The sequence below is a fragment of the Cygnus atratus genome, chromosome 21, assembly GCF_013377495.2.
Source record: "Cygnus atratus isolate AKBS03 ecotype Queensland, Australia chromosome 21, CAtr_DNAZoo_HiC_assembly, whole genome shotgun sequence".
In the NCBI taxonomy this organism is placed as follows: domain Eukaryota; kingdom Metazoa; phylum Chordata; class Aves; order Anseriformes; family Anatidae; genus Cygnus; species Cygnus atratus.
In genome coordinates, this window is record NC_066382.1 from 1,429,641 (window position 1) to 1,457,225 (window position 27,585).

Below are 27,585 nucleotides of genomic sequence, written 5' to 3' on the forward strand. Positions count from 1 at the left end.
ATAAATGCCTGGGAGGAGACCAGACCAAACTTCAGGTCACCTGGCTCCTATGGTAATCTTTACGAAAAGTGATCAAACGCCTCATTTCTGCTCATAAGAACTATATTAACAGTAAAAGCAAGTAGAGAACACTGTACACGAAAGGTTGGGATCAGGGTCTTAATAAAAACACGCATAGTATTACAACTAGGGACAAAGACAAGGGAACATCGAACCAAAGCCCAACAGAATGCTGAACATCAGCTACAGTCTAAACTGATGCAATTTTTCATTTTTCTCCTGGTAAACACGAAAACCCTGATTTCAAACCTTGCTTCTTGCCTTTATGTTGGTACTGACAGTAAGTGCATTTCTCTCCTGTCCTAATTGGTAATCTTCTTTCAGTAATAATAGGAAAAGTTAAAGAAGAAAGCACAAGTTTTCATTCTGGAAGTTACTCAAAAAAACCCCTTTGATTTGCTTTAATTTTTTCCATCCTTCTTTGAGATGATCAGAATTGTAGACAAAAAGAAATCGTTAAATACAAAGTTTGACACATTCATTGCTGCAGTAGGTAGCAAACCAGTTTAAAGTCAAGCCAAAGAGTTTGTTTTAACATTTTGCTTTGCTTTCACCTTTCACGTGAAGACACTTATCAGAGTAAATGCCCCCTGAGGAAGCTCATGCTACGGTCTGACTAACCGGAGAGAAATTGTTTAGCATTCAAAGCAATCTGGGGTTTGTTGAGATTTCTCCTCTCCTACTTTTACAGTCACTTGCCATTCCATTTAATAAGAGAGAAAACTTTCCTGACCGTCTAAATTATGCCATTCAAGATATTAAGGAAAACACACATACCCTGAAGTAAAGGTAAAATTATGCTGTAATCATCAAATCAGCCTTCTCTTCTTTATCCCATCTGTATATTCTCCTTGTAAATGCTCAAGTATTGGCTGGAAAGCTACACGAGCAGCACAGTCCTACCTGCTTGCCACTTAAATTGCTGGTATTTTAATCTCATCAAAGAATCTGAGTTTTTCTTCCTGCTGTTTTGACTTTGCTGTCTCTTACTCTTGTCACATTCACTAGTTTTGAATAAGTGCAGAACTTGCATTTACAGAATTTGCAATCTGCAAGATTGTTTAAGTGATTTATCAAATACTTTGATTGAACACTTATTGCCATTCCAGTTCTGAATCTCATTTAAATTGACTGGGCTTGACATAAGCCTTTAGAGTGAACACAGAAACGAGTCCAGGCTGTGTCAGGTACAGCACGGGGGGAAAACAAGTTCCACCTCCAGCCACAGCACCGCAGGAGCTGCACGCTGACAAAACTGCCCAAGGAGCATGTTCCCCGTTAAGCATTTTAACTCTGATAAAACCAGAATACCAACAAGCAGGCGGTTTGGTTTATCAAGGATCCAGCATAACGTCTCCGCAGGTAGGTCTGTGACGCACACAACATCTAGCATCACCCAGACTGCTGAAGAGAAGCTTGGTATCACCTCCCCACAACTTGGGTAAGCTCTGCACAGCCACAAAGACCACTTCAGTAGAAATTACCATCACTTTGCACTCACAGACGACATACAGATCAGGGCTCTGTATCACAACGAGCTCCAAGGAAGCTTCAGATATCTACAAAGTTGAAAAATGGGGAATTGTTGTCATCAGATGGACATTTCTGGAGGATAGCAGGCAAACGGAGGGCAAGTGAGTTGGAACACCTACACAGAGATCTAATGGCACAACACCAGTAGGGATGCAGCAAAACTCTTCCCATCAAATTAGAAAGCAATGCACCACAGATAAACATCATTAAAAAGATATATTGTTTAACACGAAAAGGAAACACACATCTGTAACCACAAACTTTCTTCACATTTAACTCCGTGTTCCTGTACGAAGTGTACACCCTGCATACCCATTCTGGTATGTTGCTTGTTTTTACCCCTGCTCCAAAGATGTGATTCAACAGATGAGTGAACTGAAGCAGGCAGGGGGGACCCCAGAGATTATGTACCTGCTAATTACACACGTGGGTCAGGAGAGGCCTGGCCCAGCTCTGACAAGCACAAGGTTCTCACCGCAGCCTGCTGCGAGAAGCCCTCGGCTTTCAAATAAACTGGATAAAAACATTTCAAAGAGCCAACATTTGTTGATCCGCAAGGTTGCTGCAAATCCGCTTCTTCCTTCAGGATTTTGGTGCAGAAAATGGATGCTGCACCGGGCGCTGATTGCGCGTGGCCGTGAGCGCAGCAGCGGCGCCGGCAGCCGACTGCTCGCGTCTGGCAGCTCTCATTCATCACAGCCTCTGCTGCTTGTGGTGAGGCCACAAGTTAACCTCCACAGATTTATATCAATAAATACCACGGAGGCTTTCAGACTTGCCACTTCCTAATAACAAATCAATGTTTATTGCCTTTGTTTCTAATTTTGCTTCATTTCAGGAGATTTTATGGAGTTACAGGTCCCCTTGCATGTTCGGTGCCTTAAACTGGACCAGGTGCCACTTGAAATTAAGTAATAATGCACTAAATTTATGTAATTAGTAGAGCTGAGCGCTCCTCTCCCACCAATTCTTGATGCCCCACCATGTCTGGAGCCCCCCCATACCTCGCAGTGCTGGCACCCAAACCAGAGCCACTGACCACCAATCCCTCGTGCTGCAGCTAGCCCAGCTGGCTTTGCCTACCTTGTGCTAAATGTAAGCCAGCAAAGTGAAAGGCAGCCTACACAGCCTTTCCACCGATGAACTACCAAGACTGGAAAACTACAGATCTTGTAACTAACACCAGAAGTTCATTAAACCTAACGAAACATCCTTTGAACAATGACAACGCTGACTTAATTGTCAGTTCTGCTTTGCTGATCTCAGCGACACACACAAGAAGTATACGGCACAAAGCTGCCTGTGCTACAGAAGTACAATATCTGACAAATAAAATGCTTTGGTAAGGTACTCGCAGACGTAAACGTGACTCCACCAGAGAAACAAGGGATTTGTTCTTTGTTTTCATTTCTAGCTTGACTGAAGTGAAAGCTGGCTTTCCAAGACTCATTCAAGACTCTCCCTACTTTAAATAAATAAATAAAGCAGGCCAACTACAATACCAGTTTACATTTTCTTTCTCCTACCCGTTTTCCTTCTCTCCTCCCAGGAAAAGAGAGAGAGTGGCTCTCCGAAGGTTTCGTAATTTAAGGTAGAACAAATACTTTCCTCCAAGCGTGTTTGCTCTGACTGCAGCATCACCTTCCACGGCACAGCCATTTAGAAACAAAACTTAGAAATTAATAAAAGTACACAAATGCCATAATTTCTTCAACAGTAACGAGTAGAGACAGGCCAAAGGCAGAGTGGCTTGCAAGCACCCAGGGTTCAGAAGCGATCAGATACGGAGTTTTCATCGTTAACAACAGGCAAGCAAAGACTGAGTAAGTGAATTTGTTTCAGTTCCTAAGAGATTAAAGTTACATGCTTCTGCAGTATAATGCTTGCGATTCTGTCTTATTAAATCTGTTGTCTTTCAGGCTCATGGCATTTTCAATGCTTCCTCCAAACTCATGTGGGATAATGCACTTCCAAAAAGCAGGCTCTAGGTATGCACATTCTTAAAATCAACCACTCAACCCGCATCCAAATAAAAGTGAGCTTTCCTACCCATTTTCCCCTAGAAAGGAAGCTCAGAGCCCTTTTATGCATTGTGAATGGCCCACCTAATTTAGACTGAATTATACCCTAACCTTCATTTCCCCTTTACTTCTTTGCTCCATTCAGTGGTTTCTGACTTCAGCTAATTCACTAACAATCCCAGCTGGTCCTTCCCAGCTCCCACTTCTTTAGCACATTGTCCAAGGAAACTATGTGCTCCCATCTACACTGGTATTCCACTCTCCAATTAACCTACTGCTGAGAGGCTTTACCCCTTTCCACCGTCCATTCCTCCGCACATAATTTTTTTTTTAACCTTTTATTTCTTGAATTAAAGTTTATAAGATCCCTTCCAGGTGAGAAGGCGTTAAATTTATTTGCTAAACGTGGTGCTGGTTACGCAGGAAGACATAACACGCAATCAGGAGATAGCTGTGAAAACATAGTCTGGCTCATCTAGAATGCATTTCAAAGCCAAGTATTAAGGCGCAGATGTTTAAGATACAAGTAAACAAATAACAAAGGAATTTCAACACTTGCTGTATGACAGGCATATGCTTGTTCTTCCTGCTGAAACCATGCAGAGTAACTGAGGTCAGCCAGAGGTATGGCTGGTATTTGATACACGCGGCCCTGCAGTAGCACTGCTGAGGACACGGAGATGGATTTTCTATTCTCACATTTAGAAACAATCCGTCACTTCTCTATCACAGAGTTCCAGCCCTGGTGATGAGAAGGAATGCCTGCACCCGTGTGCTCTTTACTCTGGAAGTTTGACCATGGCTGCAAGAGGTAACTGTCAAACACGTCCGTACTTCAGGTCTGTTTTACTGATTCCTTCAGCACTGTTTTCCCTAATTAGGGACACAGATAATCCTAGTCATCAGATACCTGATCATCACTCATCTACTCGTGCAAGCAGAATAAATCAGGCCAGAAATGATTCTCCTGTCTTGGGAGACAAGCCAAGACTTCGACATGGTGAAGCCCCCTACCCAGTATCTAATTACGTACAGAAAATTCCCAACTGCTGGCAAACCCCACCTGGATTCACACTGGAGACTCACTCGCTGTTACGGGGAGTGTCCTGCACACAGCCTGTGCTGGGTCTGACAAAAATGCTCTCCCTTTTATTTAAACTGCTGCAGTTATTCCAAAAAACCACTTTTCTAACAGATTAAGACCACGCTTTAAAAGCCTCAGACTTCAACGTATGTTTCCCGAAAGCCATTTAACATTTCATTTCCTTATGCAATGCCAAGTGTCTTCTTTTGAGGTAAATGGCACAAATCTCACTGTTGACAAGATCCTAGATGAAACAAAGATAGTGAAAATGTAATTGATGGCTGTTAAACACCTACCTCCCCCAGTTCCTTCTTTCTCGTACATTTGCTTAGAACCAAGTGAGCATAATAGCAGCACGGCGCTCAAAGTGGTTTTCGGAATCAGGCAGTGAGAAAGTCAATATGGAGCAGCGTGTCCATTTGTTTTGATTTATCTCACTAACTTCAATTGACAGTTAATTCATCAGAGTAGGAAAATGCCAGTCTAGTGAAAACACAACTCGTGAAGGAGAGAGAACAGAGTGGAAAACGTAGCGTGTGGATAATACAGGTAATAAATTAAAAGATACAGTATCAGTATTTTATCAGCCACATTCTGAATTCACTATATTCCTCCTCTTGCCAATTACAGCTTGTAGCGAGCAGTGAATTTACACATGCATTTACTGATACGTATCGCAGGCACAAGCCCTTTACAAAATGAATCAATTCTGAAAAAGAGAAGAAGACTCCCAACTTACCAGCAATATCAACCCCACTATGTTTTTATAGGTTTAAATCTCACTAAATAACATCTCTTGCAGAAACAACAGTTTGCGAGGTGCAAGCTGCACATCAACATCAGAAAGTAAATAGAAATGAACGAGTAACTTCGGAAGCATCATAAACTGGTACAGTTCATATAGCCAAAGGACCAGGATCGCAGAACAGGACGACAGAAGAAATTTCCTCTCTCCTCCCCTCACTCCACCTCGCACCTCTCCAGGTGCAGGGAGTGGAGGGGAAGACTTGCACCTTCCTAAGGACACAGGATGGGCAGAGGCCTTAGAGGGGCAGCATCCCCCTTACCTGGGAGCACCGCTTGGTGTGCTCTGTGTTTTAGTCCTTTGACCCCACAACTCTTCCCTTTATGTCATTTGTTGCTACCCAGAATCATTTAATTTCTCCCACCCCCCTTTTTTTTTTTTGGTTGTTTGCGAAGTTTGCGTGCTTGTTAAAGCCTAAGCACAGCTGCAGTGGACTACAAGAAATTAAGCTTCTCTCTGTTCATTTCCCAGGGAACTGGACAAGAGCCACAAGCAGCCTGCCCTGTTTAAAGTATCTGCATTTTGCCTCAACAAGTCTCCAGAAAGGCAGCTTTTTATCTCTCTTCCACACTGCTGAAATTCATTTTCTGATATGATATAAGCACTTATGAATAGCAAAAGACACTTCTGAGAGTGGAAGCGTCTGTAAATCAGTATTTAGAAGCGTGCTGTAGTTGATATTTAAGAGATGAGATGCACGCACCTTTTCTTTGAACGCACCTAAATACAGGACAGGGTGCAAGCTTTGTAACAGTGAAGTACTTTTGCATTATTAACCTCTTTCAATACAAGATTAAACACAACCACTGCTGAGTGCAAAACAGATTGCATCAACTCTAAGACTACGACTTCCACGTTACTAGCTAAAGGACTGCAAAAGCACAAATACATTATGGATTAGCAACACAGAAGATATAAAGAAATCACAGCCTGAACTTTCACCCAAATATCTAAATTAAATCAGAAGTCTTCCAAAGGTTTATAAAAGTCTAGTTGTTGTTTTTTTTTTGTTATAATCACAAGGCACTGCATTTCAAGGGCTTTTTTCTGCTCAGAAAGGAAAATGTCAATGCCTGTGGTGGGATTTACAGGTACGTGTGGACACAGGAAGGTCCAAATGCTCGTAGCCAAAATGCCCAGCTTGTCCAGTGCCTAGGCTGGACTCCTCGTAACCTTAAAATAATTTCACAGCATTGGTCCTTTATCTGAAGCCAGTTTCTATACATCTTGTGGTTGCTGTTTGCAAGCACTTGTCACAAGATGTTTCTTCAGAGTATTTCTGCCCTGCCGCTCACTTGACTGCTCCACAGTCCCCCTCCCACCCCCTCCACCTGCGATTCCATCCTTCACCTCTTCCTTCTTTTCCACCTATAGGCCAGATATACCAAACAGTTCAAATAACAGTCCGAAAGCCCCAAATCTCCACACATTACATTTTTGCACAGGACGCCTCTGCTGCTTGGCCGTCACAGCAGTCCCGCGGCAGCGCACACGCCAGCCCTGCTGCACAGGGCCAGGTAATAACCACCACCGCAGGCTACGTCACTGGAGCTGTACTTAATTCTTCCCTTGCTAAAGCTTTCAGCTCAATTCAATTAAAGTAATTCACCACAATGCTTCATGAAGTTTTCCAGACGAGGATTTTTCCCTCCTCTCAACCGAGCGACCTGTGCGTTAACAATGATGTTTGAGTTGTTTATCAGCTCCTTGTTTCATTAAATAAAAGATGAAGAAAGCTAAAAGGTGGAAGCACTAAAAAAATCTCATGCCTTATGGCGTTAGGGGTGGAACTTTCCAACCCCGCTGCCGCTAGCAGCTGCCGGTGTTGTACAGCAGGATATTCACCCACACCATGGTCGACAACTCCCCCCTCCTTCAGGAGACAAATATTTACTCCCCTTCTCACAGCAAGTCCCTTGGACTACGGCTGTTGTCAGCTACAAGAGGATCTTTTATTTCATACAGGGCTCTTCTACGCTTGCCAAGTTCACCTTTAAAAGAAAAAAACAAAACAAAACAAAAAAAAAAAACACTTCTTGCAGCGTTAAAATCATGCTCCCAGTAACACTTTTGCTGCTCTGCTGCACAGGAATACTTTCAGTACATATAGAGATGTAACCCGGTTTTTTAATATTTGCTTCAAATCGATAAACTTGATTTCAGCTCGTGGAAAGCCCTCCTTGGCTGCTCTGAGCAGCTGGAGCCCTGCTCGGCCCTGATGGGGTCTGTGGTGTGCTCCCTGGGGACAGTGCTCCCCAGGGACAGAGCTCCTCGTCGCACCGAGCCTCTGGCACAACACCCCCGGGACGGGGAGCTCAGGGTAGGAAGTTTATCCAGTTCCCCACATCGCTCTTCTCTTCCAAACATTTGGCTTTCGGGATTTCCCCCCCGCCCCTTCCCTTCCCCTTACTCCAAGTTTAAGGCAGTTCACCACTTACGGTCATTTACAGCTTACATCTCAGCAAATCCAGAAGGTGTCTGATGAAAAAGAGGGACTAGCCAAGCATCTTAATCCCCCTGTTCATTCATGCTCTCTGTAATGTTCTTTCAGGCCTCTGCTGAGAGACTGGGCTGAAATGAAGGCTGATAAATTAGTCTGGAGGGAAACAAGGCAGATTCTGCTTGTAAAAGGTCATTCCAACTTTGTTCTGGGTGAGGGTTTATCTTGACTGCAGCTGCGACAGACAATGGCCGGGGCCTAAACGGCAGAAATCCTAGCTCTGCTCATGAAATTACTGTGCTGATAAGGTAGAATGGACTTCAGTGAGATCTAAATGGGAAAAGGGAGGTGGGGGACAAGGGTGAAATGTAGGTATTTTTGAACATGATTGAACAGGGATGGCACAATAAGATGTACAATTAAAGCAATGACTTGCCCAGGCATTATCTGAAAGCGAAGAAACATACTGCTCACTAATCAGATCAAAAGGAAGAAAATACCCACTCCTGTGTGCTGAATGAACCGTCGCAGTGCAAACACAGGCGCAAGCGGGCTGGGAACCGCAGCCTCTATACCAGGAAGGTTATGGAATACATTAAACAAAGGTATTTCTTAAAGATCAGGTCTTCTGAACCACTGCATCAGTTATTATACGTTACACTGCTTCCAGGAGCTACAGGAGTTTTACTTCATTAGCGACGTGCTGCCAGGAGCGGCCTAAATAAGCCCCACCGAGGAGTGTGCGTGAGCAGGACACCTGGCTGAGCGCACCCTTCACCGAGCAGCACTTTCATTTTTTTCAGCACATTTTGTGCGTTTCTGAGGCAGAGAGGTAAGTGATGGCAAGTTCTGACGAACCACTCTCTGGTCTGTGCTTCCCCATGTGTACACAAATCGACTTTCCTTGTGAGACAGATGCCTCTCCTTTATTTACACGTCCCACTTGAATGTGCATGTCTCTGATCAATGCAAACACATTAAATGGTCGCAGTGCGCTGCTACCAGTCTGGAACCCGATTAAGCTAACCAGCTTCCACTTAGGCCTGTGCCCCAAATGATCTCGTTATCTGTTTACTTTCAGAGAGGACAGCGAGAACCAGGAAATGAAGAGTGATGCACGAGTGACTCGAGGTGGATATCCCACAAGGACGCTTCGCAGAGCAGCTGGCCTTAGCCACGAGCTGAGAAACCAGACACAGGATCAGTAGGAAACTTTCCAAAGACTCCCCTCTGCCCAGAAACACTCCTTCCACTCCGGCTGCCCAATTCCCCACCGCGTCCGACCACCGGCCATCCTCCCGCAGACATACTTCTTCGTTAATGCTGCTAAATGGGACTCGAAATTAGCTTCACGCCTTCCTTGGATAAACAGCCCGTGTTTTTCAAAGCTGTAAACTTTCAGTACAAGGACTGTCTCATTTTGCAGAGGTCCCACTACTTTGCTCTGATGAAATAAACAAAAAGTGGAAGGGATGAATAATTAACTGACATGCTAACAGGTGAGGAACAAAGACCCAACTATGTCCCACTGCTGGAGAAAAAGCAATAGACCCAACTTCTCACTTTCATCTCCATATACAACAACATAAATCCTTTGCATTTCTGGAGCCAAATAAGAAGCAACCTAAGTGCCAAAGTGTGAGAAGTGCTAAAATCCCACAAAGTAAGAGTTGCTATATTTAGCAGTTCAAATCTGCGGTGCTGCTCCATATTTGCTATGGGAAGAGAAGGACAGTGCCAAATTATGCAGGGAACGTGATTTCCCCTTTCTATGAAAGCAATTAACATTTTCCTCTGGAAAATCTGCTGTTGTTACTCCACTTCTTGCATCGTACAGATTGAGGAAAAGAAATTTAACTTAAAACCTGCAGACTCCACGATTCACCAGGACCTCAAACAAGGTTCGCTCATGTCACAAACCTTTGGAGTCCGAACCCAGCTCTGCGTGCTTAAGCCTTGACTCGAAGGTGCCTGATGACTTTCTCTAGGGCCTTACCACAGAGGTTACTGGAACTCAGGGACCAGGGATGAGCTGCACAGGAAACGGACTGCTGGAGAATAACAGGGTGAACACCCAAAATGTTTAGCAGTAAGGGTCCCTCCATGCAGTAAGGGGCAAATACAAGCGGTGCGTGCAAGCAGGAGCGGTGCAGTGGCACAGACACAAGCTCAGCAGCGAGCCTGGGCTACCACCCCACGAGCCGTGCGGGGTCCGCGATGCCCAGCAGCGTGCCAGCGTTGCCCACTAGTGCACGGCACCAGCACGGTCTCCTCCGACAGCAAACGCATCCCCGATGGCCACGCAGAAGCAGCCAGGAACTGCAGAGCGAGACCCTTTGCACTGCTTCCACCTTCTGAAACCGCAGTGAGAACAGTGTGTGGAATGACACCTCCTCCAAGTCCCACGTATGTTTACGGTTTAATTCTAACTTATTGCTTATTCCCTCTACAAAAGCTTACTGTGTTCCAATGCTCCGCCGGCCAGGCATTTCTGGGAGAGGACAAAATAAAGGTGGGATTTCTACGAAGGTTAGCATTCCAGAGGAAGAAATGAGCATCCTGTATTCTGCAAGTCTTCTGACAATGAAAAGAGCTGTTTTTCAAATCCTGCGGTCTACATTGAGTTATTTGTGGGATTTTCTTTCTCCTTTCTTCTTTTCCCTTTCATCCTTTTTTTTTTTTTTTTTTTTTTAAGTGTGGATGATAAAATACTGTTTCAAAAGCTGGTATTCATGGATGTCTCTCGAAGACGAAAAGAAAATATTTATTTCCTTTTTCTGCTTGTGAATCAGAATGTTCTATTTAAAGAAAGTGCCCTCTGCCGGATTGCTCATGAGTTATTACCCCTTATGGAAATAAAGGAGAAATATCAGGAGGTATTCTTAGTCATTCCCTTTCCCTGTCTCTTCTTGCTTTTTTCTTAATTCCTTATATACCCATGTTTTAGAGAAGTGCCTAAGATAGAGCAGGATATCTTGGCATTCTTGGACCTAAAAAAGACTTACTCTTTTAACCCCGACATTGAAGCATTTGGTGAAACATCAAAAAATGGTACAAATTTCAGTCCTTTCACTTGGGTATCATTAGACGCTTTTTTCATTTTTATCCGCCACTAAAATTGAAGGACACCCCCCCCCCCCAGCAGATTCAACTGCAGGGAACGGGGTTTTGCCTTTGATACAAGAAGTGCCCCCCCCCAACCCCCTCGGGCTTTTTGTTGCTGCTTCTCCTCCCTGACCCGGAGGCCAGAAGCGTGCCCACTGGCGTGGGTTTAGTGCCAGCCGTAGGAAACAGCCTAACAATCGACAGGACCTGGAGGCCGACTCTTCCCCTTCCTCGTGCTGGTCACTCAACACCAGAACAAAGGCCAGATGGGGGGAGAAAAATAAAGTGCCGATGTTCTCACCATGCTTCTTCTCCGGGAAGGGGACAGGATCCAGGGCATGCAAAGCTGAGCGACTTTTTTTGGCCCAAAACTGCACAATATTTAGAATACTCAGAGTGCAGTCAGTTCTTTTTCCTCCTTGAGATTCATTTCCCCCCCTTGTGCCACGTTTCAGGCTAAAGCAAAAGTTCATCTGCAGTTTTTTAATGCATTTATATTAAATTCTAACTACCGAGTAACGATGACGAGTGGCCAGCCGTTAGCAGCTCTCAGTCCCAGGGTGCTCTCATGCTCTGTTCACCAGATGAACCCGGAGATTCCTGCTCTGTCAGAATTCTTCTAGCCAAAGAGAACTTGGAGAAATTGTGAAGCAACCTTTTATGGGAAACGCTTTGCGCACAGGTACCATGCTCCACCCGGGAATGGCCACACACCGCTCTGCAGCCATTTCCAACACTGCTCGCTCCCTGCAAGAGCTTCAGCTGTGGGCTGAGAGCAGCAGTTCCTATGCAGCGACAGAGGCTGCTATCCTAACATTACTCTCAAGCCAAAGGGAAAGGCAGAGGCCAGAGAAAATGAATGAATCAGAAGACACATGAAGAAAAACTACAGGGAAATGTCATCACATCCTTTCAGTCTAAAAGTTAAGAAACATTACCAAGGGATGAGTACAAAGAGGTTTTGAGATTTCTCTGCTCATCTAAAGGACTCATCTTCCTCTTTTAGCACCTTTTCTTTCAAAACAGGACCGACGAGGACGTGCTTTTTTAACAAACTGTATCGGCTTTTAAAGTGAAACAAGGGAATTTGGACTGGGAGCTCTTTTAACTGGGAAGCACGACAAAACCATCACATTTAGAAGAATGCTTAGAGTCTCCTTCCTATTTTAATGAGACTCACAGAAATGCAACATAATTCTCTCAGCAACCAATGCCAGTCCTGTGAAGTAAAATTTCCTTGGCATTTATGACCATTTGTAAAAGCAAACAAAAATAAAGCAGAGCTCCACAGCAAATTTAAGTATTGTACTTTGTGGGAACAAGAAGGTGGAACTACCGTGCAGCGCTGACACTATGAAGCGTGTTCACAACCAGCAGTTTTCCACTGGCCCAGATGTGGAGCCAAGAATGCCTGCTGCATCCTTAGCTGCCGGCTCTTGTTTTTTCCACAGTTATTTGTCCTTCATGGGACAGTTTCTATCTTCACCCTGAAGTATGAAATGAAAGCACTTATTTTTCATATGTAGAAAAAGAAACCTACCTTGTTATTAGGAGAGTCAGAACTTTAGAGTTACAGAAGTCTCTTTTGTTTCAGCAAATACTCCCTCTTAAAACACAGATCAAAACAAAGGAACTAATAATTGTATTTTATTAATTCACAGTTAATTCACAGTTGCCCTGTGAAGCAAACTGAGCTAAAAGCATGTCTGATTGCTTCCAAATTCCCTAGAATTCAGCTGCTCTATTTTCCTCCAGGATGTGATTCCCACTCTTCTCTCAATTAGCTAAATAAACAGCGCTATGATAAATATCATTATTTACTCAACAAAGTGACCAAAATCGTTATGCTGGTTTTTTTTGTTGTTGTTTTTTTTTTTTCCAGGTCCCAGAGGCAATAAAGCGAAAACACGCTGTGATTTATTCGGGGTACTCTGAATGGTATGTTCTGTGTCAGCAGGCAAGGAAGTAATAGGATCAGGAGAGCAGAGCAGAAATGCAATCACGTCACACTAAATAATCACAAGGCTTTTAGTTTGGGTGGTGTCTTTTAAGGAGAGAAAGTAGATAAACACGATCAGCACAGCACTGGCAGGGAGCGAGGCACAGGGAGCACGGGGCACAGCGTCCCATACAAGCACTCACTGAATCATCCCTGGGAGGGGGCGGGGGGCGGAAGACCGACACATCTCGTTGCTTTTTATGAAATGAGAATGAATCACGCAGTGCCATGCCATGTTAAAACGGTCCCTGAATAATAGGTGGGGCTTAATTTCAAGAATACTTTTGAAAACATATCCCGCAAAGCAAATGTTGGAGGAAAACCGTAGAAAGAAACAAGATAGCAAAGGCTTGGAGCAGATAAAGCGCGCCGTGTATTTACCCAGTCTTAACCCAGTCACTCCTGTCTGGCTAAAGGAAAAAAAAACATCTGTAATTTTAAATATCACATTTTTTTTCAAGGTAAGGCACAACATGCTGTATTCCCTATGATATTTTAAGGCTATTAGGGGAAGTAATGAGTAAGCAGAAAGTTTCAACAAACAGCATTCTTATTTTGCCTACTGACTCTAGATGTTGTACATCAGGCCAGGTCTGGATCAAAGAGTTTAGGTGAAAAAAGAGCTGGCCTCTACCCCCAAACAGGAGCCCATGTTTCCTGAGGACTTGGAAGAAATGCAGTTCACTGTTTTGTTTCATCTTCCTTCGCACAAACCCGGTCCCACTGAACTCGAACAGAGAAAGCTATTTCTGCAGTGTTCATGGATCGGGTAGAGCAGAGATCCATTTTGAAATCAAAGCCCTTAACAGCAGAATTTCTAGCTGTCCAAAATGTATTTTTTAATTAACGACATCAGACAAAATAAATCTTAACTGCAAGTACAAACTGAAGCATTTTAAAATTTGCATTGTATTTTAATATGCTGAATCAGCATCCTTAAGCTTTAATTAAAAAAATCCACAGAATTTTAAAGAATCCACAGCAATAAAAAGCTCTCTTCCCATACACGTGTACAGAGCCCGCTCAGCACCCAGCAGTGCTCCGCACCCTCTGTGCTACCTGCAGCGCCTGGGGCCCGCCGCAGGTGGGAAGACACTCGCACGCTGAACGAGCTCGAGAGCCAGGTGAGCCTTTTTAAGCACAAAGACATGAGCAAGAGCTCCTGGTGAATCAGAGGCGTTGGTAACGAACGCCCACTTGAAAACACGGTGTAAAACGTTCTTTGCCTGTACCAGCTCCAGGGGCACTCAGCTGAGTCAGCCTGACACCACAGCCAGAACCACAGAAACCTTCCCGTCGGAAAAGACCTCTAGGATCACCCAGTCCAACCTTCCATTTGCCCTTTGATGAAGGGCAAGAATTTTTTGTGCAAAAGGCAGAAACACCAATAAAATTAAGAAACTGATGATCATTAAAAACAGACCAAAAAACAGCCCGAATGTTTAAGATTATGGGTTGGGGCTTTTTTTTTTTTTTTTTTTTTTTTTTTTTTTTGCAACACAAGAGTATAAACTACAGGAACCGAAATGAGGGCCATCAGTAAGAAGTAGTTTGGGTGTAAGAAACAATTATCTTTCCGGAAATAAACAATACGACTATAACTAATAAAATGGACAATTCAAGAGTAACAGCACTATGTCAATACGCCAGCAATCAGAAGTTATGAGTAAGTTCAAGTCATTGTCAAGTCAAACCCACAAATTACAGAGATGTACTGTCAAAAAATAATGTCACACTGCATCAGGGACATTCTTCTTGGCATACAACAAAAGCAGATTTGTTAGATTCATCACTATTGTATGAAACAAAAGGCAAAATTTGTAAGAAACTGGGCAAAAGCCTAGCGAACATGTTACAGAGCAAGGACAAATTCCTCCATTTTTCTTTTCTCCTCTTGCTGCCAACTGTCTGCCTACTCAGTCCTGACCGAGGACGGAAACACATTCAAGGCACATCACGGAAAGCTGCTTAGAGCATCTCTTAAAGGCTGTTCCAAAGAGCCTTGTGCTCAAAGGAAGCAGCTCAGAAACCAACACAGAGGCAGAGGCAGCATTTATGACGGGTTCCTGCCCAGCACCAAGGCACTCGTGCAGTTTTTCCCAAGTGAAATGCTGAAGGCTCTGAGCGGGCGTCTCCGAACCGCCCTCAGGCACACCAGGAAGGGAAAAGCTCCAAGAGGTACCTGCAAGCACGAGCAAGGTCAAAAGAAATAGTGTCGGGGTGGGTGTAAGACAGTGTTTGAGGACATCTGATGGAGGACAAATACTCCTTCCTTTCAGGTATGAAACGTTCCTGCCGCATCGGAGAACACAAGCGTGCCGCAGAAACGAGACGCGCCACGGAGAAGGGAAGTTTGCTCAGGTACACCGCAAAACCAAACCGTATCGCAAAGTCAACGCGGACTGCAGGGAACGGGTATGGCCTGTATCAGGCATTCAGTGTGTAACGGAGATAGGAAACTTCTTAAAAACCTGAAAGTAAATACCAACTTGTACCAGCAGTACAAAAGACAAGGACAAAGTTATGCCAAGGTCACAGGGAACAAAGCTTTGCCTTACTCGGGTCTTGTCTGATTTCTAGCAGCCAAGGAGGACAGCTGTTTGCTCAAAGGAAAGCTTTGTTAAAATAAAAATAAAAATTAAGATCACCTCTAAATACTATGCTCAGAAAAAGAAAGCTCCCCCATCTGTGCAGGAGCGATTCCCATGCTGCAGCCTACAGACAGTTCTGCACTCTCCTGGAGGAACCGGCCGAGCTTTCCCTCAGGAGCAGCTCGCTGCGACCGGCACTCAAGGTAACCTCGAGGTGCCCCGTGCCTACAGGCTCCCTGAAATAACCAGTAAGTAACCAGAACGAGTTCTGCAGCAGAATGACTTTTGTTTTTATGGCAAGTGTATTCTGCTTTCGCATGCACTCCGGACACGTTTCACAAGTAAACAAAAACATCTGGACCTACTTCCCCGGGCTTCGCATAACCTCACCGTTCACTGATTTCTGAGGCTTCACAATCAGGAGTGTAAATGTAATCAGACAATTCGCAATGTTAATACTCAAGTTTGGCCTCTTGGGCCATATTTCTAAGAAAACAAGGCTGCTGTGAGTGCTCTCCTGGCTTGCTCTCTGAGGTCCCACAGCCTCGTCCCACCTCCTTGTTCCTTCCCACCGCCGTACTCCAGCACCGACCACCGCACACCGGTAGTGCCTGCTGGACCTGACACCGCGCCGTGCTTCACGCGGCAGGAAAGGGAGGTAAAACGGTGCCACATATTTCGAGGGACAGAGCTGGCTTATCAAAGAGCATGCGAGTGGGTCTGGCGAACCTCTCTAACCCAGCTGACGGGTGAGCAGGCGTCCTGTAGCGCTGGGTGGACATGAGGGCTACAGCAGAGAAGTGGTTATATATTATATATCACACCATGGACAGGTGCACTGGGATAGGACTGCAGACACAGACCGTAAATCTTTGGCTACACTTCACTGTCCCCAGAACCCACTTTAATTTATGTTAATTCTTGCAGGTATGGATATTTGCAAATCAAGAATATATGGGAGTAAAGGAGACTGACACAATTTCTGGGACAATCCCGGAAAAGCAGGAAGAAAGATGTAGGAATTCTGGGATAGTGCTGTTTTTCCTACTGAAGACCTTTTTTTTTTTTTTAGTTCTTAGAGGAAAATGACTTTCGCATTCCTTTATCTTTGCTGCAGAACAGGAGCTCAAGAACATCTAGGGTGTTAATGGGTACATGTTATTTTTCTATGACCAGTTAATAATGCCCGCACAGCTAACATGGACTGGAAGTCAAAGGTAACACACCCAACCACAAAACATGACGCGACTAATCATATTTCTTCCATTGCGACAAGTTCTGAACACAATTTGAAAATGACAAGCACTTTAAGAAGTGACCCAACATCATTTAAAACCAACCTTCTTAAATGGTGCTAGAGCAATATTTGTAGCCCCAGAAGCTATATTAAAGGATTTCTGCTGCTTTTTGAATACCGAGTGGAACTTGGGATACAAAATAACCTGGGGAAATACAGCATTAGCAAAGTCACTGCTTCTGTCCCCAGGCCAGCCAGGACTCAGTCTAGCTTTACGAACAGTTTGCAGAGAAGACAAATGAATGTGATTATCACACTCAGCACGCTTACCTCCCATCCAAAGTTTGTTTCCTTTAATGTGCTCCTTTGTACTGTCATATAAGGTCCAAATCTTTCCCCAACTTCAATCTTCTTTTTGGCCCAAATCCCTAGCCCTGCCCCTGGGATCGAAGATTCTCTGAGTTCAAAATCTGGTGGGATTGGAATGTCATCAGGAATGTAGACAGGAGCTTCATAAGGTGAGCCCTCCTTGGGAGTGAAGTCCTCGCTGGTGGGAAAGGGTGATGGAGGTCCGACAGGGATGGGGGACATAATACTGTCCTCTGTTTCCTCCTCTGCACTTTCGCCAGCAAGGAGATCAGGGTCGGTCTCGTACATATTATTTACAATCTCGCTGTCACCTAAAAGGGGAAACAGCAGAACAAAACACACTGAAATACTCACGTGAACATCAGTTAATCTCTTCTCGGGACAAAGTTTCATTAAGTCTAGTTCACACACTAGGGATAGGAGCAGCGGCGGAGAAAAGGCAATCCTCACCTACAGAGCTCAGGTGGACCTGAGGTGAGAATATCCACACTGGCTGCACAACGTTTAGAGCTACGTAAGGATGGAAGGGAAGCGAGTTGGAGGCTATCGTGTTATCCTGGGTCAGGGATCCTGTAATGGTTGTCTTTCAGTGATGGAAAGAGGGAACAAACACAGAAGAAGTACACTCCAGCTTTGCTGTAACCATTTACTGCTTTAACTGGTTCAGCACATTTTGTAGAGGAAAGAAAAGGAGTAATTCAGATAAAATTTGGCTTAAGATTCTACAGTCACAAAGCATAAGCCGTTTGAAGGCCTTTCATCTTTTATGGTGCAGAAGCAAAAAGTGTTTGCACGCTTGGGAAGGGCAGATGCTCACTTTTCAGCTTGCTGTAGCCCAGCAAGAGGCAGCTTTCTGGGCACAGCTGCTCACTTCTGAGCAGCTCCCAGACAAAACCACCCTCAGGAGCATCGCAGGTGCCTACGGCGCCCACGCACATGGCTTTCCCTCGTACGAAAAGCACCTGGGAGGCACAGTGAGTGCGTGGCAATGCACGAGGGACCTCGTGCACAGGTATCTCGGACCTCGTAGGAGCTAGACCCCTGCACGCAGAGCTGACAGCCCCAAATTCACTGCTCAGGCTTGCCAGGAGCTGCCTGCCCAGTGCTCGGGCTGCCGGGGCTCTGCGCGCCATGCAGCAGAGGCTGCTGTGCCCATCCAACCGCACCTCCGGGATGAATGCCCCGTTTCAGGCAGAACAAAACCATCACTAGTTTACAATATTATTTTAAGACTAACGTGCCATACGTGCTTGAAGAGTGAGCATTTTAAGCTACCCTCTTCTCAAGCCCAGTCCAGAGGTCATCTCCCAACCTCCCAGGACAGGGATCTTGCAGCAGCGCCACAGTGCTCAGAGACCAAGCGAGGGAGAAGCTGCACGCTGCACCCTGGAACCGATGATTTTCCACGCCACATTTCATAAACTTGACAGAAACAGACCAACCCAATACCTACTGTAACGTTAAGTGTTTAAAAGAAGCCCATACACCTAAAAACGCAGGCCTGAAGTATTTATTTCATACCATTCAGAACATTAGGCTTAAAAAACTGATTTGTGTGGTCTTCCCACGGAAGCATCAGCAGAGCTGCAGCTGTTTTTCCCATGCCTCGAGTTCTTCAGATGTTCAGGTGGTAGGAAAAAAATATGTAAACACATTTGAACAGGACGTTTACAGAATAAAGGCAAAATTGTAAGTAGGAGGAGTTAACGCCACTAGCCAGCCTCGATACCCACATCCTGTTAGAAACACCACGTCAACCCTTTGATGCCTGGCACCTTCAGGGTGACTGCAGCACCCTTCAGTTCCGTGCCTATGAAAAGGCCGGGGATCAAATTAAAATAGGAAAATAGGAAGGAACTGCATAGGTGTGCACGTGTGTGTGTTTGGCGAAAAGTGGCCAAACCCAGAAACCCCGAGAGTAAACAGCCTTAACCCTGCAAGGCTTTTTCAAGCTTCATTTTGCCAGAACAATTAGGAAATGAGCGCAATGTTAGCAAGCACGAATTATTACACTTCAGAGAATTACAAGTCAATTACATTACTAAGCCCGTAACAACATGCATCCATCTTCTGGTTTGATATTGGCTTGTACAAGCTAAAAATATTCTTCAAACATCCCTTCCTCTTCCATCACTTTCCAAAAACAAGTAAATAATCGGAGACAGGTTTACCAGAACGCACTGAAGGGCAACCAGAGAAGAAAGCTTTGTGAGCAGGGAACTGGACCGGGCTAAGACGTTTTCAGGAAGATACTTTAAGGCAGAAAATGTCAGGTTGTTGGATCCACAGTGCTTCACTCAGGGATTTCACAGCAGAATTGTCCTTGCTGGGTGCAGCCCTGCCGGGGAGCTGCCCCAGCTGCCGCCCACCTTACGGAGCAGCCCAGGGCCAAACCTCCAAGGCTGCCTCGCCGTAAGGACCCGCGGGGCATCCTCGAGCCGTTCCCTGCCGTGCAGCCAGGATTCCCCGAGGACCCCGGAGCTGTCCTCCTAGCAGAGCCTTGGCCACGCTCGCACATCGGCAGCCGGGCCAGGACGGCCGTCACTCTGCTTTGACGCTTCCCTCCCTGCCACCAGGCCAGCAAATGCAGAGAATCAAAGCTGAGCAGATGTCAGAGCTTGGATCCCAAGAACACATTTCATTTCCCTATTTTCATAACCAAATACTCCAAAAATTTCAAAATTAATTGTCTCCTTAATTCCTTTGCTTTCCTGACCATATGAAATTTTGAAATTTAAGTCTTTTGATTACAAAATGAGTAAGTTTTGTTTTGTTTTAAACAAAATTCCACAGAGAAAGAAAACTTTGGGTTTTGACCAACTTTCCCTTGGACTCGCATGTGGTGAAATTCCCACAGTCAAACCACACTCTGTTGCATTTCTGCTTGGCATACATTTATGAAATGCAATTATTATTATTGTGATGCTATGCTGAAAGCTCCCATTAAGCCTGATTAGCCAGCCCTGCTTAGGAGAGAGCTCCTTCTGCAAAGAATTTACAAACAGATGGAAGGGGAAACGGTTTGCTGCAGTCTTACAGACGGGACACACAGCCACGGAGAGAACACACAGGTTGCTAACAGGAGCTAGAAAACGAGCCCCAGGCCTTAGCTTACCGTGTCTGAACCCTTCTCCTCCTCCCAATAAAGGCTAAACAAAGAGAAGCCGTCAGTCCCCCAGACTTCCACCGCAGCTCCTGTCTGAATAAAGCGCCATTCACCAGAACTTCTACCTCTGCAAACACCGATGGTAACTATGATGGGAGGAGATTGTTGGTTTTTTCCCCAGTAAAGTGACAAACCCAGAGCAGGGTCATTTGTAAGAGCTCTGCCACAGTTTGCAATGTAACTGGTTCTCTCCTCGCTCGCTGGAAGGCCAAGAACTTGAGTTCTTTTTAAGACTCCGAATACTCTACCCAACAGCATGTTATTTACTTTTCTGAAATTCTGTTCTGTTTATTTATTTATTCAAGGTCTGATGTTAGAGGTTTATAATTGTAGTGATCATTCTGAAACATTTTTTGGGCAGCCAAAACCAAAACCAAATCAGAGGCGAAAAGAAAAAAGTATCCAAGCTGCCTCCTTCGAACAGAAAACCCGCGATGCCCCACTCGGCAGCTCCTGGTACCCACCCAGCACCTCCATCCCCACACGAACCCCTGAGCCAGGCGGGGCTGCTGCACCAGGGAGACCCCAGGCACAAGGCGAACAGACCAAACAGATTTACCAACAGATACGGCGCTGACAGATTTTGAGGACAGAAAAGAGGATTTGTGCTAATTCCACCTGACCTCCTGCATAACTCAGAGCACAGGACTCCCCTGAATTATTTCCATCTTCGAGATCAAAAGGTGACACGCAGCTTATCTCTGAGGCTGAACAAACCACCCTGTTCCAAGATTTCCCAGCGATGGCCAACGAGCCCGGTACAGCGCTCCGCGGTCACACCGCCCTGCCTCACGTTGGCCCAACAGCAATTCCTGCTGGGGATAAAAAAGGGCCGTACGCCTTCCCCCAGCCGCACAAAGCAGCGGTTCGGCAGCAAGTGCTAATGGGGGAATTGTAAGGCCCTTTGTCTCCTCTCTCCCTGGCAAGCCGTCTGCCTCCTTTTTACCTTCTGCATTCAACATCTCCCCCTTTTCAATTTTTGAGGATGTCACCTCTTAACCTCTTGAATAAGCTACATAGGATAGAATATCTTTCGCTGAACTGTGTGTTTGCAACCCTTTTAAGACTCCTGACTGAACCATCTGTGGTTTTTCAACAACTTTTTTGAACTACCTATGGCAGAACTAGCTATAGGATCATCCAAGTGAGTGCTAGACCCAGAGATCAGTGATGCAAAGGGACTCTGCTGAAGGCAGCAGGCTTCATCTTTGGGACGCATCTACCTCTTCAGACTGTTAGCGCCAGACAGGGCTTTCTCCAGATTTTGAGATCTTTCTCGTACAAAGAATAACACCTTAATGTCATAAACCATACTTAAGAGAGCAGAGTTATTCAGGCACCACAAACCTGTTTAAATACAGAGTTCTCAGAACTGGGCTCACGTCCTCTATTCCCCGTATCTGACTAACGATGCACATGCACGCAAATACATTTAGTTCCAACTTCCCAGTGCACAAAGACTGTTAATTATATTTCCCTCTAATTAAAAAAGAGCGCTTTCACTCTCATGGTTTGAGATTAAGAAGAAAATAAGTTTCAGACGTCTTCCCTGAAAGCTCCTAGGAAATGAAAAAGGAATTACTGTATGTATGTCTTCAAAGTTTTCTGCCAGATTAATTGGAGCGCTGGCTTGTATATAAGAATATCCTATTTGAACTGAGTGTGACAAAGCAATATATTCAGTTTGTACCAACCTGAAGCAGAATTTATTTTAATTCCAAATATGGGGGTTTAGCTGGCAACATAAAGTTTGGTAAAATGTTAAAGCAATATTCTGAAATACCAGTCAGTAAGAAATTGTGTAAAACAAAAATGGTTCCCACCTGGATTACAGTTACTGGAAGTTTGTTGCAGCTGCAACATAAAAAAATCCACAGTTATTACTCATTAAAATTATTCCTTAATTAATAAAAAAATACCAGTATCCCCATTAGCTAGTGCATCAGCTTTGTAGCACACATTCCAGCCACTGGCTGAAACCAGTGTGGACGATTATTTCCTTCCAGTTCCAGAGTTCACAGAGCAAAAAGTGATGTCTGTTAGTACCCAACTTTTCTACACCAAACAGAAGATACTGTGTGTGTGGAAGGGGAAAAGCACCTCGAGGTATCGCAGGCAGTGGTTAGCTATGCACCAAAATGTTATTCTAAGAAGGCAGTCTCGGAGCAGAACTCCTGGAAGAGGTGCGCTGAAATGCAGAATCAAATTTAATAGAGGGAACGGTGCAAAAGAAGTGGCAAGCAACCAAGGCGGATGAATAAACTGCCTTGGAAAAAGGCAGGCTTTGAGTAGGTGCTGAGCACCGACTGAGCAATCAGCTGAAATTTCCATTTCAGATTCTGGAAATCCTGCCTGATGGGAATAAAACTGGTATTAGACAGAGACTAATTTATTAATTTAAAGTTAAATAGTTTGTCACCGAGCAGAAAAGGACACATGGGCTAAACAACTGCTCCTCCCTCATTAAAAAAAAAAAAGATACTGCCACCAAAGAGGCATATCCTAAGTAAATCTCAAGCAGGCCCATGCACGGGGATAGATGCCTGAGCTGCTGGCAGCCCCACAGCTCGTGCTGCGAGGAGCCAGCAGAGCACGGGAAGGTACGGAAAGCTCCAGGGGCCTTGAGGTTTGCCCACAGCCCCATGAGCATCCTGCATGCTGGGGCCATGCCTGGTGCTGGCCGCCTTGCTGAGAGGTGCCGAGGCCTCCCTGCTGCTCTGCTCCTGCCTGGGACAGTGCCAGCACCATCGCGAACATGAAATAATCACAGGATTGAGAAGCAAGGTACGCAACCAGCTCTGAACGTGCTACAGACCCCAAACAGCCTGGCCAGGGAGCATGAGGGACGTAGGAGACAGGAAGATTTCGAGTGAAAATGGCAGAGTCGGGGTAATCGAGTGTGGGGATTGTTCCAGGAGGAGTCGATCGTGGAGCTACAACATTCAAATGTAACGGAAACGGGGCTTTTTTCATCCAGAAAGGAAAAAAAAAAAAAGCAGGGGAGGGAAACAGATGAAGGGGAAAAGAAAAACACATTTGTCATACAATACAAGTAGCTGAAGTATTTTGGGAACAGATTTGCCATCTCTCAATTAAACATGAGGCAGCATGACTGCGCTTTCATTGCACAGTAGTTTCCACTATGATAACAAGTCCAACAACCGCCTCATTGTGGGCCGTGCAGAAACGAGAGGGACTCCCACAGTGCATATTAATGACTGACCTCTGATGTAATCGGGGGGAAAGCAGCACCCAACAAAAATTACAGTTTTCACGGCAGCACGGCAGGCAGCTCTCCCTGCCAGACACAAACTGTCAGGGGAGAGCAGCTGAAGCGGCCAGGCTCAGGCGGGGTATGCATACTGCATCTCTTCTGTATCCTCAGAATACACCTTCTGTATGGAAGGCACATCTCCTCCTCCTCTTTTTTTTTTTTTTATGGCTAATACAGATTTTCCTGAGTTCATGCCTAAGAAACCTGGTGGCAGTCTGCACGATAGAAGAGGATTTTGATTCATTTGCCAACATTTTTTGCTCCAGCTTTGCAGAAGTACAGAGAACTGCCTGCTAGGGTTTACAAATGTTTCCTCTGCTAAAAAGCACAACCCTCCTTACTCAAACATGTCACCAGAAACAAGCTTTCATAAGTATTATATGCTCCATAATCCTGAAAATACTTGTGGTTGCTGTAAATGTTTTCTCTCCTGGTATTAGCAAGTCAAATTATTTTCTACTCTATGATTAGCCTCTTTTGCACTTAAGAAACAGGAATTCCAACCGAGTTGAAAAGCAAAACTAGGTTTAGTGGAGCATGACCTGTGAAAAATTTCAAATGACACGAGTATAAAGACACCTCACTTCTGAACACTGTTAATTTAATCTCTTATATGGGATAATAAGGCCAGTTCTGATTAAATTGTAATTTACTCTGAAGTCGAGCCCACATTTGACTAACCTCGTATTTCAAGAAAAATCATTAAACGCAGGTAATCTCTTCCTTCTGCCTTTTCAGCTGCTAAAATCACTTATCGGGGGCTGGCAGCAGGCACAAACCGAAAACAAAAATTAACTTTTTCAGGCCATGACAGTTCTGATACAAGTGAGCACGGGGGATCCACGTGAGCAGAACCAGCACCCAAGTGTGTGCACCACATCAGCTCTTTAGCTCAGCAGCTTTTACATGGCATTTTTTACCCACCAGGGCTGCCAGAGGAAGCCAGAGTCATTCCTATCGCTCCAAGCAGAGTTGCTTGGAGAGAACAGCTGCATCTGATGTCCCTGAAACATAGAGATGTGCTGGCAGACCTCCCCAGGTCATGGTTATTCCAGGGATTTTAGGAACATGCAGCAGCTGGGGTTTACATTTGATTAGACCTGATGTACCTGGGACAAGGCCACCTACTCACACTACTTCTCCAGTATGGATTATGCCTCCTGAATTTCTGCTGATAGCACTGCAATCGTTGCATCGTGCTGCAGGACCTTCCACATTGCCCTTGCTGAGCACACCATGCCATTTACCAACCTCAGTGTTCCTCCACCTTACTCTAGACGTAGCACAACTGGTACAGTACGAGCAGAGAACATTTTCCTGTCTAGAAACAAGTTTCAGTTCTGCCGAGTTTCATCACAAGTTAGCTGGCTGCGATTCGAGAGCTCTATGGGATGCTGCATTCACGACAACCGTGCTGTCCTACATCTGCCCCTCTTCCAACGGCGAGTATTTCAGTGCTCTGGAATGTCTGGTTATGTGAAAAGCAGTACAGAAATACAACTTGACCTTATTGTTATTGTCATGAAACTAAAATTAGTCCTTCAAAGCTCACTAGCAAAATTACTCAATAAAAAGACCCATTGAAAAGTTGTTTCCACAGATAATCAGATATGGGCACAGGCTTAAAATCTGTGTGACACCAATGAGGTTCCTGCAACAATGGAAGTGATGCTTTGGTATTGGTGAGAGACCTCATGAATAATCTCTTTAGCAGCTGTAATGAAAGAAAAAAAATCTAATGTTAAAGGAAATGTTTGTAAAAGAAACAATGTGGTAGATTCAGGGCAGGGTTCTCCTTGGGTTTGTACTCGTTTTTTAATACGCTTATTAATATTACTATATAAAATTCTGCAGAGGAAATATCTATTCATCTGAAACAACAAAGCATCTTTTATATTCACAGGCCATCTCCGACTCCTCAGCTCGGGAAACTTTCGGAGCACACCAAGAAGGAATTCCTCTCAGGCAACCAACGTCTGACCAGTAAGCACAATCTTCCGTGGATTGCACTGACCTTGAAATAAACATAAAGCTGGGCCCAATCCCACATTCCTCCCGCACGCAGAACTCCCATTGAGAGCACTGGGGATATTAAGAGCAAAGAGAACACAGGACTGAGCCCATAACACTTTTGTCATACTCCATGGCATTATGCTGTTGGCTGACACTCGGTGACTTTCCAAGCTGAAATTTGGCAGCCAGCTCCAGAACGGGATGTTCACAGAAAACAGCTCATTTTTACTTGCGCATAAAATAACAACCGGCTCAAGTCCACGATGCTGCCAGGTCAGAGGATTCTCTTGTAGAATCGGTTTGTATTAATACAATATACATGTAAAAAGCTGATATTTTCATTTTCCAAATGACAAGGAGAAGAATTACAGGCTCCCGCTGAATTCATACTCTGCTTCGGAAGCTCACCCGGAATATCAGTCTCAAGAAAAGAGTTTGAGCAAAATGGTAAAACACAATAAAATACACATGTATATGCACAGGGGATTATGACTTTGTGTCTGAGACTGAAATAAATAGACAGACTCTTGGCCTTAGGGATTAACTGGTAGGTGAAAGTCTTCTTACTCCATTATTCCAACTCTGCAACTCACTCCTAGCTCTAAGTTCAGAAAGGCTCCGGTGTCCTGCCTGAAGTGCTTGTTCCTGGGCTACTGCAATGCGAAAGGTACCAGCAGAAAGCACACACTGGGTAAGGAGCTCCCTGGGACCTGGTTTCACTGGTCCGAGGCCAGGAGGGCACTGGGTGATGTCCAACAGCTGCCCCAAGGGGACCAGGAACGTCGGCACCACCTTTAGGGCCCCTCAGCACACATCCCTGTTCCTGCACTGTGTGGATTTCCCTTTAGAAACATTCCCCAGGGCAGAAGGGAGAAAGAAAGCGATCAAACAGGCAAAAGCCCGGCTACAGTGCTACGTTAGAGAGAAGGCACGGAGCACTTCGCACCTCCAGAGACAAGACCGTACGCATTTCAGAGCGGGGTGACAGGAGTCTGTGCCTATCTGCTGCACACTCAGGATGTTTCATCAGGGGAAAAAAAAAAAAAATAGCATTTTTATGGCTGATTTGTAGACCGGTAGAGCTGGAACAAATCATCATCGCAGCCTAATTCAGCCAAGAGTGCAAACACTCACATTTAAGCAACCATGTGCTTCACTGCTGCCAGCAGCTACCAGGGCTCATTACCTCTCGGCACCACACTGCCCACCTACGATTTACTCGAGGTGCTTCGCACCCAGGAGCTACACCACAGCCACCCCACGAGCCTTGGTCCCGTCCTGCCGTGTCCTGACAGGGCCAAGCCACCCGGCAGCCACGGGCCCAAAGGTGGGAGCCGCAGCCAGGGCCACAGCGGGACCCGGGCACCCACCCGAGCGGGGGCTTCGGAGCTTCGAGCCATCGCAGAGATCAGATTGCCACCTGATGGCCGCAGCTGAAATACAATAGAAAACCAGAAACCTGCCTGCGCTGAATCTGTCTGTCCTCAGTTACAAAAAGGCTGGTTTCCAGACGTTTCAAGCTCCACGTGCCAGCGGCCGGCGAGCCCTGCCACACGCCGCCTCACGGGCTCACACGGCGCAGCTGAGGTGCCCGACGTGCATCCCCCACAGGGCACCACTGTGCTGCCCCCCTAGGAGCAGTTCCCTGACACCCCGATGGCGAGGACGAGGGGTGCCCGGCCACAAGGCAGCTCTCACACAAGGGCCTGTCCCCACCAGCTGACGCAGTGCCACAGACAACAGGGTGGTGGGGGTTATAACGCCCAGAGAGCGGGGTAAGACAAGGGACCAAAACTTCCGTCCGAGACCCTCTCTGGGAGGTAGCCTGAGGTGGCTTTCCTACCGCCAGGAAGGATGCAAAGTACTGCCAGAACTGCGGTGACAGGAA

General features: G+C 45.4%; 1 protein-coding gene across 2 annotated transcripts in view; it reads right to left on the reverse strand.

Annotated features, from left to right (window-relative positions):
* Positions 1-27,585, reverse strand: part of PRDM16 (PR/SET domain 16) — a 290,489-nt gene that overhangs the window by 163,325 nt on the left and 99,579 nt on the right. For both annotated transcript variants that reach the window (XM_035557638.1, XM_035557637.1), the window contains exon 2: positions 17,206-17,555. In XM_035557638.1, the coding sequence (XP_035413531.1) occupies positions 17,206-17,555 (350 nt within the window). The remainder of the gene's footprint in view (positions 1-17,205; positions 17,556-27,585) is intronic.